The sequence below is a fragment of the Lactuca sativa genome, chromosome 6, assembly GCF_002870075.4.
Source record: "Lactuca sativa cultivar Salinas chromosome 6, Lsat_Salinas_v11, whole genome shotgun sequence".
NCBI lineage: Eukaryota > Viridiplantae > Streptophyta > Magnoliopsida > Asterales > Asteraceae > Lactuca > Lactuca sativa.
Genome location: NC_056628.2, coordinates 155,832,484 through 155,851,007, shown reverse-complemented (window position 1 = coordinate 155,851,007; position 18,524 = coordinate 155,832,484). Strand labels below are relative to the sequence as shown.

The following is an 18,524-nucleotide window of genomic DNA, read 5'->3' as shown; positions in this document are numbered from 1 at the left end:
AAAATCAGATAAAACCCCCTTTTAAACTTGTTAATAATTAGGTTAATTTAATAGTAAGTAGATTAATTAGTAACACCGTTCCATGTGATCGACACCCAACTTACCCAAGCTATACTGTAATCTGACCAGGTACACTGCCTATAAGTGCATAATTATTTTAAGTTTGTTAGGTTATAAATATTAAAATTAGTGGGTACTTTTGTGCACATCAAGTTTTTGGCGCCGTTGCTGGGGAACGACACGTTTATTAGTTTATTTAGTTGCATTAGATTAATCGACCCCTTTTTGTGGAATAAAATCTGCAAAAAAGGTAAATTGGTTATTTATTTTTGTTTATTAGCTTAGCTTAGTTGATTAACATATAAAAAAAATATGTTTTCTGTCTCTGTCACAGAATTCACGACGTGAGTTTTAATAAACTCACGACGTGAAAGCGGCAAGATGGAATCAACATTGTTGAAATCCAAATCATATGTAGCTAAAATCCAATTAACTTCAATCAAAGACAAAAGAGAAATCAAATCAAGGGAGAATCGTACATGATTGCTTGAAGACGACTTTGAAAACTAAACCTGATTATCGTGGAAGAAAGTAGTGGTTGGTGGTGGTATTGGGCGACAATGGTGGTTGGCGATTGGGAAGGAGGCGTTGAAGATGGAGATCGCAGCATGGGATGATGATGATGAGGGATGCAGGAGCGTTTGTCGATGATGAAGAATGTGCTCTCGTACACACACACAAACACAAGTGGGATGAAGGAAAAAGAACGGTCGTGGATAAATATGGGAGAAATTATGGTAAAAGTCAATGTCGCTACATAATTATAGGAAATATTTATAGAGATATCAAATTACTAAATCACCCTTATTTATTTATTTTATTATTTTTTCATATATAACTTCTATAAATATTTCCTATAATCATGTTAGTGACATTGACTTTTACTATAATTTCTCCCGTACATTCGTCCATAGAAAATCACAATACAGTAGTTGTTAGAAACATTTCAACTTTTATATATATATATATATATATATATATATATATATATATATATATATATATATATATATATATATATATATATATATATATATATATATATATAACTCATGATTTGTCTAGTGCATGCCAAAATGTTGTCCCCAAAAGCCTTTATAGTGAACTGAATATATCAATTGAATTGAAAAATTAAATTCGATGATGCTCAAAAATCGATCCTATACCGAATTGAGAAAGCATGCATGAGACAATATTTTAGTCTTCTTCCTTGAACATGTACAAGATTATATATAAGAGAAATAAAATGTTCTTATAATTTTTTTTTATATCTATCTTTCTATACATATTAAATCACTACAAGAAAATCACTTTTTAGCAGCGACGCTATTACCGGCGATAGGGACCTTCCGTTACAGGGTGATCATCCGAATCCGCGTCTTCCTCTTCCGTTACATTCACACCGTTCGATCAAATATCAAATCCAACGGTTAGGGTAACCTTATCCCAACTAACATAATACCGGCGACATATGTGTCGCCACTAAAGCTTGAAATTGTCGCCGCTAATGATGCACTAAAAAATGACCGGGGTCCCTTCCCTCCAGATTGTCGCCGCTATTGATAATAGTCACCGGTAATAACCTAAGTGTCGCCGCTAAAGGCTGACGCAGATAAAAAAAAAACGCACGCAGAACTTCATTCTTCTCATTTGCTTTCTGTTTGTTGCCTCTTCTCCTTCGCCCCTTACACCTTCTACCGAGTTCTCCTCAAATTTCTTCTTCCATCTTGATTTCTCCATATCTTGTGTCATATTAAGTGTATTAGGGATTAAGGTGTGATTTGGGACCAATTTCTAAGTGGAGTTCTTGAAGAAATTAAGGTAATTTGATTTGAAAATTTCTTTGATAATTTCCTTGTTAATTTGTTTGTTAACACTGAAAGTATTAGGAGAGCGATGTGGCCATATTAGAGGCATTGGCCGTAAACCTTCTGCTCTCCCGCCGATTCCACAGCCTTCGCAACCATCACAACCATCACAGGTAAAACAATCTACTTTGGTTTTTGTCCCAAGTTCAAGAAATAACAATGTACTTTGGTTTTCTATCTTAGTTTAAAAAAAGCAATTTACTTTAGCATCGTAAAATGCATGTTGAATTGGTAATTTTGGTTTTGTGGTGATTATTTGCTAAAAAGTTTGGTAATTTGGTTTTTGTCCCAAGTGCAAGAAATAGCAATGTACTTTGTTTTTCTATCTTAGTTTAAAAATAGCAATGTATTTTGATAGTTTTTGTTTACGTTTGACAATCTAACTTATAAGTATATACATATATATATATATATATATATATATATATATATATATATATATATATATATATATATATATATTGCTATTAATTATGTAGTTGGAAAATTTTCGTGCAATGCTCAGCGACCCAGCATGTAGGGATGAACTTTATTCGTTTTTTCAATCCAACAATAATCATGGAAACGATGAGAACGAAGATGGTGGTATGTAAGTATGTGTTTTATTTGCATATGTTGTCATGCTTTGTTACTTGGTAGATTGTAAAAATTTGGTTGTTTTGCTACTCGGATATTATGACTTTTGACACTATTTGTAATTAGCGTCGACACTATTATTTTTGATATTTAATCGAATATTGTTATTACCGGCGACATTATCACCGCTAACCAAAATCATTAATTAAGAAAAAATGAAAATTGTTATTACCGGTGACACTTTTACCGGCGACAAAGGTCATTACTGGCGACATGTTTATTAGCGGTGACATGGTCAATAGCGGTGACATTTCTCATTAGCGGCGACATAGTAATCAATAGCGACGAAGCAGTAGCGACGACTCAGTACCGGCGACTTTTAGGACTTTTACCGGCGACTTTTGTCGCCGATAATGGCCTTTTTCCTTGTAGTGAATGGTGAGAAGTGGATTAAAAAATAATTAGTTTCGTTAAATGTTACACAGATCATTATTTGATATGGATTGAAGGATGAGTAGAGATGAGTAGGAAGAAAATGCAAAAGTTATTTAATTTAATTTCTCTATATATCATCACAGTACAGCTAAGTTATATGTAGTTTGAGTGAGAGCAAAGACAACGAAAGATATATTTTTTATTTATGGAAACATCATATAAGCCAACTTACCCGATACTAATAAGTTTGGCTTATCGGTACATAGAAAGCACACATACATTTTTCATTCTCTTTTCGATCGACGGAGAACTAGCTAGAAAACAAAGTACGCACGTGGCTGATATAGCAGAACAGCCAAGTCATTTATTTATTATTATTATTATTATATTTGGAGGTTTCAAGTTTCAACATAGAAAATGGCAGTGTAGACCGGAGCATTGCCACCTGCTTCAATGCTCACTTTTGTTCCATAACCACTCATAGTTGTTGTGGTTTCAGTCTCAGACTTGAGCAACTTTTGGTAAGCTGCATCCCAGTCATATGAATCACCAAAGTATCCCGGGCCGTTCATCTCACAGTAAGCCTAGAGTGTACAATTAATTTTATACAAATTAATAAATAAAAAATACTAGTATTAATTAATTAATATGAAGCATGCATGCATGCATGCTTCTGCATATATATATATATATATATATATATATATATATATATATATATATATATATATATATATATATATATATATATATATATATATATATATATATATATATATATATATATATATATATATATATATATATATATATATATATATATATATATAGTGTACGTACCACGTGATTAATTAAAATGATAAACTTACAGTGTTATTTCCTCCCGTGGCAGTTTTCCAAGGGTTGTTCCAAGCGACCATGATATCAGCAAAATCCTCGATGCCGTATACAACAGCAGCAACTGATCCTTGGCGATCATTGCCTTTGGTGCCAACATGCTGAAAAACAGCCCACTGGCCGTTCATGATACTTACAGGGTACGTCCCAACGACAGATCCGCTCCAATTCTTTACAGTCACGTACTTCACTTCATCACCAGTGGCATTGTAAACCTTGCCAATTGTGGTGCTTACAGTGGCTGGTGTCGTTTTTTTTAACTCATTTGTAAACTGCGTCGCGTGGTCGGACTTTCCATCCGCGTGCATGTTCTTCAAAGCTGCTAGGGCCCTTTGGTGACGACTTCCATGATGAGCATGAGTGATTGGCTTCCCGAACACACGCACTGTTGTCACTGGTGCCATTGATCAACTATAGTATATATTGGTATGAATATATATGATTGATTTGGTTTAATTGGTATGCGTTGCCCTATACCCCTGCTATCTATTTATAAACCCGCATGAGCTCCCTTTATCCTTGAACCCCTGACCCCACTTTTTTATATTTATTTCAAGTCCTAATATATATTCTTATTTTGCATTATTTTGAATGAGTGCATGTCGCTATTGACATTTTAATGTACACTTTTGCAATTCCAATATCATCTCTACAAACTTTTAAGGGATATATTCTAGTTGAAGATAATTAAGAACCATGTATAAATCCAATTATCGAATTTTTAAACTGGCCGGCTTGGCGAAAACGCAAGTGTTATAATATTTTCTTCTTTGTCCAGTTACTTGAACTTTGCGTTTCAATATTATTATCAAAACTATGCATTCTTAAAATAATAATTCAGTTTTTAATTAAATAAGATAAAAGTTCATATATAAACAGTTAAATAAGTATAGTTTTCACTACAACGAACGAGTCCTATACCGACGACTTCTCGACTGTACAAAGTCGTAGGTATAGCTCCGTCGACAAAAGTCAAAAATGTTGTTAGTATAAATCCACCTAACTATGTCGACGACTTGTCGTCTATAAAGGATCGTTAAGAAAGATTTTCAAGGTAAAATAAAAATTACTATTATATATCTATACCAACGACATGTCATCGGGACAGGGAGGGCTATACCGACGACATGTCGTCGGGAAATGTTTCTAACAGTTTTTACAGCAAAAACCTATACCGACGACATGTCGTTGGTATAGTATTTTTTTAATATTTTTTACAGATTTGTTATATTTACCAAAGTTGTTTTTTAAAACAAACCCAACACATATCCAGTATATATTCATAATAATATCAAACATTTTATAACCATTACACTTCAAAATCTACTACATAGCAAAAAAAAAGTCCTCATGTTCAAAATAACAAAAAGATTAATCAAATCTTCATTGTTCTCGTTTCCTCGAGCTCGTTGGTTGGGTCGGGAGTATTTTAGGTAAATTGTAGCATTTGGTTGTGGTTAAAAGTTAGAAGTTACAGACATGAATACATTATTATAATCCAGAGCACTAAAAGTTATGATTCATCCTCCTAAACAGAGACATCAAGACCATAGGCTATAGGAAAATACTCCCATGAAGTACAAGAAAATTTATAGTATTACTAATTGCCACGCTTATATATAAGAGTACGATTCAGATGTTATTGCTAAGATAGTTTCATCAGTTTGGTTCAGTCAGTTTTTTCTTCCCCCGTCTCCTACTTTAGCTAATGCGACAGGCTCTACAACCACGTTCACATTCAACTCCTGCTTTCACCTTCGTCGAATCTTAATACGGAACAAAAACTTAGTGCTCATTTCAATCGATCATGTAACACCTGGTTCCCTGGTACGCATTTAATTTAATTATTTATTTATTTTGAAGGACTCGACAAGTTGGTGGCCCTAACTCGTCGAGTAAAGAGCAGTCTTTGCGCGAGGTTTAAGTTATCAACTCGGCGAGTCGAGTCTCTAACTCAGCGAGTGGCTTTGCCAGAGTGAAACCCTAATTTTGGGGTTTTGCACCCTATTTAAGCATCCTAATCCCCACCAATTGGCCTCATTTACAGCCTCCTTGTCTCAAACCCTCATCCACGAAACCCTAGAGTGTTCTTTGAGTGTGAAAGCCATTTTAGTGTTCTTATTCCTTTTGAAGCTTGTGAAAGAAGAGGAAGGTAGAGGACTCAAGAGAGAAAGACTAGATCCAGAAGCTTCATCCCTTTAGCTGCAGTTTCTGGTAATGAAGCCTCAAACTTGATCATTCTTTTCTTAGATCTATTCATTTCCATTTTATGTGGGTTTTTAGTCCAAGATTGATAGCTTTTGGGAAAGGATTGACCCTGGTGGGTATTCTTCCAAATCTAGTGTCTAGAGGGGCTATGAGGACATAAAGGTACAAACTTTATGCCCTTAGAGTCCCCATGCAAGTTCTAAGGACATTATAATGGCTTTTTGAGCTTAAAAAGGCCATGCATGGAAGCAAGCTTGAGATTTCTCGTGGCTAACTGGTACCTAGGCCCTAGATCTAGGTTTGCATGTTTTGGTTTGAGATACTAAAGCTTTTTGGACAAGATCTATGTCCTAATGGAATTAGGGTTTTGTCTAAACCCTTCAAGAAGAGCTATCAACGGGTAAAGTTGGAAACTTTACCCTTAGAAAGATCATTTCAATGAACGGACGAGCTATGGACCTGGAATCTAGAAAATAAGGGCTTAATCTGTTAAGATGGCCAATTCAGACAGAAGGACTCGTCGAGTCCATGAGGGAACTCAACAAGTTAGATCGCGTTGTCCCGTTTCAATTTATGTAGAACTCGACGAGTCTGTAGAGGGACTTGACGAGCTGATTCGCCAAGTCGTGACTATGAGCAGCTCGATAGGACTCGACAAGTTGGAGGACGACTCGGCGAGTTGAGTCCCGATTCCATGATTTCTGAGTTATAGAACTCGGCGAGTTGAAAGGTTGACTCAGCGAGTTGGTCAACCCAGAATGCTGACTTTGAACAGAGCGTTGACTTTGACTAGGGGTAAAATTATCATTTTACCCTTAGATGGATTTTCAGTTTTCTAACTAAGTATTGTTGTATAGAGTTAGTTGGGGAGTAGTGGGAGCAGCCAGTAGAGATTCCTCACGCACGAGATCAACATCCAGTTTGAAAGGTGAGTCTTCCTTCAGTAGGAACAGGTCGAAGGCACCAATATCAGCTCATTTATGTATGTTAGTATGTTTGGGTTCGGTCCGACGTCAGGGCTAGCCCGATGTAGAGTATGTGTCCCGGACTTCGGTTCGATGTCGTGGCGGTCCCGAGAAGTATTTATGTATGCTTGATGTCTTTGTGAGTCATGCATGTTATGTGTTATGTGTTCCAGGCCTAGGTCTGATGTCGGGGTAATCTTGATGTATGTTAGTTTATATGTTATGTGTTATGCGTTCCGGGCTTCGGTCCGATAACGGGGCAAACCCGATGTATGTTATATGTTGATGTTATGTGTTATGCAGTGTGTATGTCGGGGTAAGCCCGATGTCGGTGCAAGCCCGATGTCAAACGTGGTATGATGCTGGGGTGAGCCCGATGCCGGACAGGAGTCCGATGCCGGGTAAGTCGATGTCGAGTTCGTCCCGATGCAGCTGAGATTAGTCCTAAAGTTATGTTATATGTTATGTGTATGGTATGTGGTAGTTTGGGGGAGCTCACTAAGCTTAATACTTACACTTTCAATTTGGTTTCAGGTACTTCTGCTAGCAAAGGGAAGGGCTTGGGATGATCGCATGACGCACACCATAGTTTTTATAGCCTGCGATACTTTACTCTGATATTTGAGATGATATTTTGACATTTTGGCTTTGGTTTAGATTGATATGGATCGACTTATAGTACTTAAAGGAACTCAGAAATGGTATCCTCTTCGGTTTTTATTATCATGACATGTGATTGAGGCTTTTTCTCGGGGATTTTTGGAGATAATTTATCTTATACAAGAGTAGTTAGTTGACCTAGTTGGACTTCAATATTTTGGATCAATGCTTAGTGATTTCTTAGCAAGGCTTGTTGTTCCTTCATGATATTCTGATGCTCCCTTATCACTGCATCTGTTTCTGTGACATCCCCAATTTCACGGCCATAAAAGACCGATTTGTTTATGCTTTGTTTTATAAAATCAGAGTAATCCTTTGATTAAAAGAGTTGCGGAATTTGTTCCCAAAATAAAATATGATAAAATAAAATTTATCAAAGCATTTCTTAAAGAAATACATTTTTCATTAAATAACAAAATCTCAGGATGTCATGTTCTGATACAGACCAAAAGCATAAACAGTATAAAATAGACCTTACAACAGTTATTTATTACTACCGATCTATAATCCAAAATCTCTCGTCAAGTCCACCAACTTATACTCTTGTGCCATTACCTGTAATGCAAAGAAAACTGAGTGGGTCAGGCTTGGGAACCTGGTGAGCATATATGGTTTTCAACCCACAATAATATAATTATTATATTCAATCATCAAACAATCAACCCAATTACCCATCCCCATTATCTTTGTTTAATCTTCCCTAAAGATATTATCCTAAGGGTCATCTCCTATATCATATTTACCTCTCATCTCCTTACATCTTATTTCCTTATATGTTTGTTCCTAAGAACTTTTCCTAAGGATCATCGCCTACATCGCATAGACAATACTAATTTGGGGATCACTCCCTCAATATGTGTCTAGTAAGGGTTAGGGTATCATCGCATGATTACACAGCCACAACATTGCCTGGACTCGTAAATCATAATAAGAGTTAGACTATCATCGCATGAGTACGTAGCCACAACATCGCCTGGACTCGTAATTCATAATAAGGGTTAGACTATCATCGCAGGAATACGCAGCCACAACATCGCCTGGACTCGTAATTCATAATAAGGGTCAGACTATCATCGCCTGAATACGTAGCCACAACATCGCCTGGACTCGTAATTCATTACCTATCTATCATCACCTAATTATCATCACCATTATATCCTCACCTATCACTTATCACATTATTTCATCACACACCAACTATTTCATCTACCCATGTTCTACCCAACATATTTGTAGATATAAATTACATATACAGTTTAAAACTATTTAAAAACTCGTATAAAACATTCATTCAACATCCATCTCAAGTAAACAAAAATATATAAACACATAGCACGTATATCATAGCAAATACTTCATATCTATGTGTTAGAAGAAAGTAACTACGCACTCACACATATAAACAACAATATACTTAATACATTCAAATAATACTTGTATTATTATCGTGTTTATGGAAGGGACTATACACTCACTTGATCAGAAGATGATCGGACAGCACTACGGCTCTAAGAGTAGTAGCTCTTCGGTGAAACCGGGATCACTTCACACACCAGGCTTCTCGCGGGCAGCGCTTCGGCTTGGAAGCTCTTTTCTTCTTGGGATCTTCGGGCTTCGGGACTTGATTCGGGTCTCGGGATGAAACCGGGGCTTCGGGGGTACTTCGGGATGGCTATAGAGGGTATCGGGAGTGAGAGAGAGAGGAGTTGGAGCAACCCAAACTCGGCTGGCCCTTCAAATCTATTTATAGGGCAAAATTCGCCCTTGCCACGTCGTGGTACTGTTTACCACGTCATGGTGGCTGGGTCGTCACTGCATGCGTCATTGCAAGTGGGTCTGGCAGACTCCAAAGCACGTGCCACATCGTGGTGGCTGACAGTTTTGGGGTTTCGGGCCCCGAACTTCAGAAATTCATAACTTTCGCATACGAACTCCATTTTCGACGTTCTTTATATCGACGCGTAGGTGAGAATATTCTATACAACTCTCTTTTAGACTCTGTTGGCTAATTTTGACTTTATTTTTAATATATTATAAATATACTACTTTTATATTATTTTTAGTAGGCCGGTCCAGGAAAACTCTGTTAAAAATTCATAACTTCTTCATCTGACGTCCGTTTTCGCCTGCCTTTTTATCGTTTCACTACTATCGATGAGACCTTCAATTCTCATTTAGATTGTTTCGGCTAAAAATCACTCGATCTCAAATCGAGGATTCGGGCTGCATACTGCTAAGTCGAAACTTCGGAAAAATCATAACTTCCTCATACGAAGTCTGATTTGGGCGTTCTTTTGATGCACGCTCTCGGTTTAACGAACTCTACAAATTTATTTTAGATCACTAAGGCTAGATATCTCTCTATATTAATTTCGTATTTTACATCATTCAGCGTCGTGCCGGTTCTGTCGCGAAACTTCGACGGATCATAACTTCTTTGTTATAACTCGGATTTCGGTGTTCTTTATATGTACGGAATCCTTGTAACATATACTATAACTTAGTTAAGATTATTCTTTCTAAATAATCTTCTATCAAAAATTCATTTTTGACGTTTATCGTCTCTAAATTAACTAGCCCTGATCTACAGGCATTACAGTTTCATCGTGCCTTTTCTCGGAAGCCTCCATAAATCTATGTAACATAGATTCAAAATCAAATTTTTTCTCGAGAGGTGGTTGTTATTTTTCGTAGAAGCTTCAGCCAATCTTCCTATACTTCTCTTCTTTCTGCCTCTTGTATTCATCATATGGTAACCACTCCCTTTTTGGTTTCCTCCAATTTTCATCATACTTGTCCCCACTTGAGTAGCAAACTTGCACCTTTTTATTTCCATGTTCATCCAAGTGGCAATCTTTTGTTAAGTGTGGATCATTGCACCTTTCACAACCAACTCTAATAGCATGAATTGATTTGAAACATCCCAAAATACGGGCCAAAAATTTCATTTTTAATTAAGTGATTTGCAAAACATTTGTAACAAAATATCATACGGTCATATCATTTAATAAAAACATGTCTTGTGACTATAAACCAAAACGTAAAGCATAATAATGTCAGAGTACAACTCCCAGAATATCTCATAGTGCGGAAAACAAAGAGCGTGTGTGTGATGCGCCGCTACCGCGCCAGCTCCTTCCCCTTGACTGAAGAGGTACCCGAAACAACAACTAAAAACCGTAAGCACGAAGCTTAGTGAGTTCCCCTACTGTACCACATAACATACATATATTGTCAGGCATATCTGGGTGCCCGACCTACCCCTTCGGTCCTCTCGACCGGATACTGACTAGCATATCTGGGTGCTGGCCTCCCCTTCGGTCCTCTCGATCGGATACTGACTAGCATATCTGTGTGCTGGTCTCCCCTTCGGTCCTTTCGACCGGATGCTGGGGACTATTTCACCCCCTACTACTACCACAAAACACATATCACATAATCTATCTATAATGGTTGGGCATGACTGCCCCTTCGGCCCTATCGACCGATAATCTGGGGACTATCTCCCCTACTGTCACTAGCACATAACATCGTATCATACTAGCACATAAACATATCACAGGTAGTAGCAACCCTAGATGAATATCACAGAGATAATCATCTAATCATACAACTCCTACTGGTGGGCCGGCATTGTGGTCGTAGACCCACCGCTACTGGAAGGTAACTCACCTAGAACATAGCTGCTGAAAGTCTGCTTGCTAAGCTCCTGACTGCTGAACCGGTAATCCTCCGGCTATAAATCATAAACATAGATTAGTCACTCAGAAATACCCTTAGGTCAAATGACTGACCCACCCCTAGTCCAAGGTCAACTCCTTGGTCAAAGTCAACTTCCAGTTGACTGGACTCGCCGAGTCATGGCACAGACTCGCCGAGTCCCTCTCCTGCTAACCCGGTCCTACTCATCAAGACCCTCTTCCCACTCACTAAGTCACCCTTAACTCGCTACTTGGGACGATTTGATCGCCTCGTGATCCGACTCGCCGAGTCCGAGAACGACTCGGCGAGTCCCCACGAGCAGATCTCCTACTCACTTCCAAATCCTCACCAGAGCATCCTTTATGAGGATTTGGGTTCCTGGGAGTATTGCTACACATTAAATTGCTAATTCTGCGTGCAGATACAAAGGGTTGGACCTTCAACACTTACACCCCTCTTATTCAGTAACAGTTCATATGACTCGCCAAGTTTGAAGAACAACTCGTCGAGTTCCAGGCAATCTTCATAGGACTCGCCGAGTCTAAGACCATCTTCATAGAACTCGCCGAGTTCCACTTTGGGACTCGTCGAGTCCCTTCGACCCATTTCCCATACAGACCAAATCTGAGACATGCAATGCTTCCAAACCATAGATCTATGTTCCTAGGGCATGCTTATCACATAAAGTTGCAAACTTTACGTGCATGCATGGCCCTATAAGCTCCAAAAGGCAAATCCAAGCAATTTAAGAGGTCATACACTCAATAGGGACCTCAATAACTCCAACCACAGAGACTTTATAATTCTAAGATGCCCATAAGGTCCAGATCTGAAGTCCTTTCGGATCATAGAGCACAAACACATGGAATTTGGGGTTTTAGGGCTTGAAAACCACCCATTAGGGACAAAAAGGGGATCTAATGAACTAGTGATCAAGGTAGGAACTTTTCTACCTGAATGGAAGCCTCTTGCAGGGTAGATGTTGGATCTACTTCCCTTCCTTGCACTCTTCCACCTTCTTCTTCTTCTCTTAAGCTTCAAACTACCTTCACAAGCCCAAAATCACTCACAAGAACAATAAGGGGTTTAGGGTTCGTTCTTCAGCTTCTCTGGAAGTGTTAGGGGCAAGGGAGGCCGAGTTAGAGTGTTTAAATAGGGTGCAAACACTCGGGTTAGGGTTTTTGCCCAGACAGGGTCTACTCGCCGATTCCGGGAACCGAATCGTCGAGTCCAAAGCTTAGACCCCGCGTCTTATCCCGCTTCTACTCGACGAGTTGGTCCTTCAACTCGCCGAGTCCAAGGCCAAAATGCATGATTTAAAAAAAAAAAATATTAATTACAAGGAATACATACCAGGAACCAGGTGCTACATGATTGGTCCATCTTGTTCATTCTTCTATCCATTATGTCAAGCATAGCTAGTACAACAGCCATGTCTTCAGAAGTTCCTCCCCCAATTCCTTTAGCCCCATCATGTCTTGGATTATGGTATTTATGAGCTTTGAGAACTCTTCAACCAACTCCTTTACTTCACCGGGATTTTTCTTAGTAAGTGGTCCTTGAGAATCAAGGAGTTGCCTTGTCATGAAATTCACCCCATCATAGAATATAGACACTTCTTGTTGTATGTTAAGATCCTTTTGAAGGCAATTTCTTAGTAACCCTTTATAACACTCCCATGCCTCATAAAGTGATTCACCTAGATTTTGCTCAAAGTTGGCTATCGTCTTCTTGAGTTTAGCTATTTTTTATGGTGGGAAGAATTGTTCCAAAAATTGCTCTCGCATTTGTGCCCAAGTAGTAATTGCATCGGGTGGAAGTGCTTTCAACCAGTCTCTTGCAGCTCCCTTAAAAGTAACGGGAAGCATCCTTAACAACACAGTCTCTCTTGGAACATTCGGGACATTGAAATAATATGCAATGTCATTGACCTCATCTAAATGTTTGTAAGCATCCTCATGATCCTACCCAGAAAATGGTACATCCTTAAATGCAGTAAGAATGTGTCCTTTTAGCTCGAATGTTGCAGTGGTGGGAATTGTAGGTTGTATTAAACCAGGACCAACATTGTCTCTTATCCGCTTCTTGTATGCCCCCATGGACATATCAGCAATGTCTGCCATCTTGTTCTTTAGCTCGAAATCACTTTCTTTAAACTCGGGTTCTATATCGTATTCGGTTTCTTTTTTATTCGGATTTTGTTCAAAGCTTTCTAATTTGATATCTTCCTTCCTTTGAATACTAGACTCACCCACGTTCTTTCCTTTCTTCTTACCAAAAACTGATTTAAGGTCTTTAAATGGTGAGCTCTTTGGTGGTTGGTCTTCTTTCATGTTTTTATTCGTCTTTTTGTGGAGTGTCGACTCTGGATCTTCAAGTGGTGGTACCAAAGGTTTGTTGGAGCCTCTGGTCATCAGCTACTGCAAAATAAACAAAAATAAAAACGTAAATCTGAACAAAAACTAAAAAAAAAATAAAAATACTAAAAATATCTTCCTAACTGAACCCATGTCGTGTACTTAAGGTCCACGTCGTGGTCTCATATCTGAAACAAAAATTAATGCAGAAAATTAATTTTTTGCAGGTTTTACCCCACAAAAAGGATCGATTAACTCAAAGCAAATAAATTAAAATTCAAATAAGTTGTTCCCCGGCAACGGCGCCAAAAACTCGATGTGTGCAAATAGCTACATCTAATTTTACCTACTCTCCTACTAGCTATTCAACTCAGGGCAGTGTACCCCTCGCAAATAGTATAGCACAAAAGTCGGGTATCGAACACAGGGAACGAAATCAATTATTTAACCTATTTACTATTAAATTAATCTAAAATTCTAACAAAAGTAAAATGGGTTTTTATCTAATTTTGCAAGTTTAGATGAACTTAATTTATCAACAACTATTCAATCAAATTATAAAAACACTTATATTAGTTTGAATCCACTTTCCCTCAATGGTTTAAATATTAGTTATGACAATTCCCGTTGGTTACCAATTAAAATATAAGTAAATTACACGAATGGTCCCTATGGTTTAGGGTAATTTGCGTCTTTGGTACCTAACTTATTTTTTAACTCGGAAGGTCCCTACTGTTTGTTTTTGTTACACACTTGGTCCATACCTTACCTAAAAAGACTATTTTTTTCATTGATTTTTTTTATTTATTTAAATAAACACATCCCAAACCCCACTCTTTTCACCTTACTTTACATACCCCAGTATTTTTCTTCTTTTTAAACAATAGTCTTTTTAGGTAAGGTAGGGACCAAACACGTAACAAAAACAAACTGTAAGGACCAAACGTGTAACAAAAACAAACAGTAGGGACTTTCTGAGTTAAAAAAATAAGTTAGGGACCAAGCGCGTAAATTACCCCAAACCATAGGGACCATTCGTGTAATTTACTCTTAAAATATTACTAGTAATTCAATTCCAAATTTACTAATATTAAATTAATTCATGTAGAGTTATGTATGGTCACACATAATTTAACACATAATCAATTATTAGGTGTGATTCGAACTATGTAAGATTGGGTTAACAAACACAATTGTGGTCACAATATGAGTTCTCCAACACAGTCAAATTCAATACTTCAATTACTTATCTAAGATTGGTTTAATCTTAGCTCTAATAATATAACATTCATTAAATTACTAGGTAGTCACATTCATGTAGATTAATGGTCACTAAACTATACATAATATAAATTAAAGCAATCAAGTATCAAGTTAAGCATGCTAGGTATAAACAATCACACACAAGACATTAACCAACTAGAAAAGTCTAAATTAATATAAACAAACCATGAGTTCCAGCTTTATCTAGCTAACAGAAGCAACTAGATTTAGCTACTCATCAAAATAATCACACTAGTAAACTTCATATTCAAAGGCATAGTAATGTACCAAACTATAAACAAAGTATGATCTCCTTCTTCTTCCTTGGTTGAATCTATGGGGTTTCTGACTTGTATTCTTCTGAAAATCAACTTATGGAACTCTATTCTTCCAAAAACCCACCATCAAACCCGTAAGTGTTAAAGATATATACTTATCATGAAATTACATTCCACATCGTGGAATTGGATGAATCCTTATCGGGCAAGGATTTCGACTTTGCGCGTACTCATCTTCCAGAATTTTCCTTTCCACGTCGTGTAAGTGATATCCACGATGTGGATACAGCTGTTTTCGTAAGTTTTCTTTTCTTTAGTCTTCTAAGCCTCCGAAGATCCTTCTTTTGTTACTTTTGGTCCTTATTATTCAAAATGACTTCTTTTGGCTGCAAAATACAATTTAATCTTATAAGTGCCATTATTTTATGCAAATAACCAAAATATGTATAAAAATATATTCACATTTTGTCTAAAAGTATGTATAAATATGGCAATATCAGTATGTTGGATTGGAATACACCCCAGGGTTGGGCCCACTAATTAGTATGGTATGTGGTATTTTAGGGAACTCACTAAGTTTTGTGCTTACAATTTTATGGTTTAACATTTCAGGTACTTCTGGTTCGAAAAGGAATGGTCCAGCATGATAGCACTACATCCCCCAGAGTTTATTCTGCATTAGCTATTTGTGATTTTTACTCTAATGTTTTGAGAATACTATTACTTTGATTATCTTTTGGAACAAATAAATGAATGATTTGATTGATTAAAAATGAAATGTTTACTTGGTATTTTTGGAACGTTACAAAAATTTTCATTAGGAACGATGTTATATTTTTTCAAAATTAATGTTTGGGATGTTAAATCATTATAGACTATAACTTCAATCGAATATGAATAATTTCTTACATCGATAAATCTTTATAAAAGCATGAGATAATATTTGAATCGATTCTCTCATTTATGTTGTCATATTGATTCTTATCTGTACTATATGTTGAATTTATTTCATTATAGATTGAATATTCGATACATTTTGGCTTTTTAATTGATAAAGAATATGTTCTATGTCGTTTTAATCTAAAATTTTGGTATCTTTTGTCAGTGCAAAGTATTAAGAAGAATATAGAAAAGATTGCTAGATATGTAAAGATTTAATGGTATTTGTTTGATAGAAGTAGAAGGAATAATAACCAATGTTCTAAATAACATTAGACGGTGATTTGGCGGCAATGTCAAATATCAAGTTTTTACAAATCATGGTGAGCCACATGATATATATATATACACACACACACACATAGAGGGAGAGAGCGAGAGCGAGAGAGAGAGAGAGAGAGAGAGAGAGAGAGATGGCGAGAGAAAGAGAGATAGAGAGAGCCAGGTTCTTTTGAAAACCAAAAGATTTGTAAGAACTTGCGAACTCATAATCAGTTTATCACTTTTCAACACTAAAAATACCGATCTTCTCTAAATTATGCGTCTAAGCCATATCCAGGCTTAAAAAAAGATTTGACAAATTTTTTTATTTATTTATTTTATTTTTTTGGTTTTTTGTAGGACTGCTGATGAACACAATCAGCAGTTGTACGGACTGTTGATAAGCACAATCAGCAGTCATATGGACTGCTGATGAGCACAATCAGCAGTCATTTGGACTGCTGATTGTTCATCAACAGTCCATATGGCTGCTGATTGTGCACATATGCTGTCCATACGACTGTTAATTGTGTTCATCAGCAGTCCGTACAACTGTTGATTATGCATACATGAAAATTATAAAGAAAAAAAAAATGTCAAATCTTTTTCTGGGCCTAGATATGGCTTAGACGTGCCATTTGGAAAAGATTGGTGTTTTTGGTGTTGAAAAGTGATGAGTTGATTATGAGTTCACAAGTTTTCACAAATCTTTTGGTTCGCACAATAACTCAGCCATATATATATATATATATATATATATATATATATATATATATATATATATATATCCAGTAAGAAAAAATTTCCTTCTTATTTGATCTTGACTCTCTCTCTCTCTCTCTCTCTCTCTCTCTCTCTCTATATATATATATATATATATATATATATATATATATATATATATATATATATATATATATATATATGCCTTAAGATGATATTTTATTAAAGCACGGCATCGAGTACAAGGCTTGAAGCCAGAACTTTGATAATAACTATGCCACCACATGCCCAAATTTCTTTGATATAAATAGTAGAAAGAAAGATAACTGAAATTCGCAAAAATCAATCCAAATTAACAAAATCGAACTTAACTAAAACCAACCATATTAAATTCTCTTAGTTATAATACATATTATAAAAACATAATTCTTGATTCAATCTCAAATTTAACTAGTTTCTTGGTATCTTGTTCTCTCTTTCGCTACAAAGAACCACATCATTTTGTAATAAGGGGACAAGTAGTGGAGTCACATGGATTATTTTAATCACTTATGAAAGATGTATATTTCTGTCACTCTTCGAAGCCTATTAAAAATGTTGTTACTTACAATCATGAAGATATTTAAACAAAAACAGAAAAGCAAAATGTAATATAGGTTGTTACAGTTTGTCTTCTCACTTATTTGTATGGTGTGGTAACTAATTTCTCATGTGGTTAATTTTGATTAAAAAAAATGTGTAGGTTTACCTTCTTTTAAGTGTATAAAATAAAGTATTTCCACTTCTTTTGTCATTTAAAAAACAAAACCAAACTGCTCCCAAACCGATTTAGTCCAAAGAGAAACAATCAATAGATCCATATACTAAATGTTTCAGTTTCACAACCACAACCAAATAAAACCCACAAATTCCATCCACAAAATGACATGGATCCAATATCAACTTTTTAAATACAAAATAAAAAACATAGCAAGCATTCCAACCACAAACATAATTACCATATACGTATTTTAATGAGGTCTATATGTTTTCTTAATAATGAAAACTATTTAAATAATATCATAATATTCTAAATAGACTCAAGAAATAATGCTTCTTGTTTGTTTTACAAACCAAGTTCATCTAAAGTTAAGCTACATTTTTCATCACTAAATGTCTGCGAGGGCAGGGTCTCACCTACGTTAAAGTCATCGAAAATAGTCAACCACATTGGACCTTTTGGTACTCGTATAAATTTTAGTACACAATTTGACATTAAAATCACGAACAAAATTTTTATTAGAAACGATGATTAATTTCCTTCAAAAAAAAAATCTTGTAACTTTCCAATAG

At 36.3% G+C, this 18,524-nt stretch overlaps 1 protein-coding gene and 1 non-coding gene across 2 annotated transcripts; one reads left to right on the top strand and one right to left on the bottom strand.

The window, feature by feature from the left end:
- Positions 1–3,118: 3,118 nt before the first annotated feature.
- LOC111901161 (uncharacterized) lies at positions 3,119–4,313 on the bottom strand. Its single transcript, XM_023897039.3, has 2 exons — positions 3,809–4,313; positions 3,119–3,523 (listed from the first exon to the last, which is right to left on the bottom strand). The coding sequence occupies exons 1-2, from the start codon at positions 4,238–4,240 to the stop codon at positions 3,338–3,340; spliced, it is 618 nt and encodes a 205-aa protein (XP_023752807.1). The 5' UTR covers positions 4,241–4,313; the 3' UTR covers positions 3,119–3,337.
- An 8,690-nt stretch (positions 4,314–13,003) lies between these two features.
- LOC111901248 (small nucleolar RNA R71) lies at positions 13,004–13,110 on the top strand. The gene has a single exon (XR_002853455.1). It is a non-coding gene; the product is annotated as a small nucleolar RNA R71 (small nucleolar RNA).
- The last annotated feature ends 5,414 nt before the right edge of the window (positions 13,111–18,524 follow it).

Coding starts and splice junctions, on each gene's coding strand:
- LOC111901161 (XM_023897039.3), bottom strand. CDS start 4,240: ATGGCACCAGTGACAACAGTGCGTGTGTTCGGGAAGCCAATCACTCAT. Junction 3,524..3,808: donor CCACGGGAGGAAATAACACT/GTAAGTTTATCA, acceptor TGTACACTCTAG/GCTTACTGTGAGATGAACGG.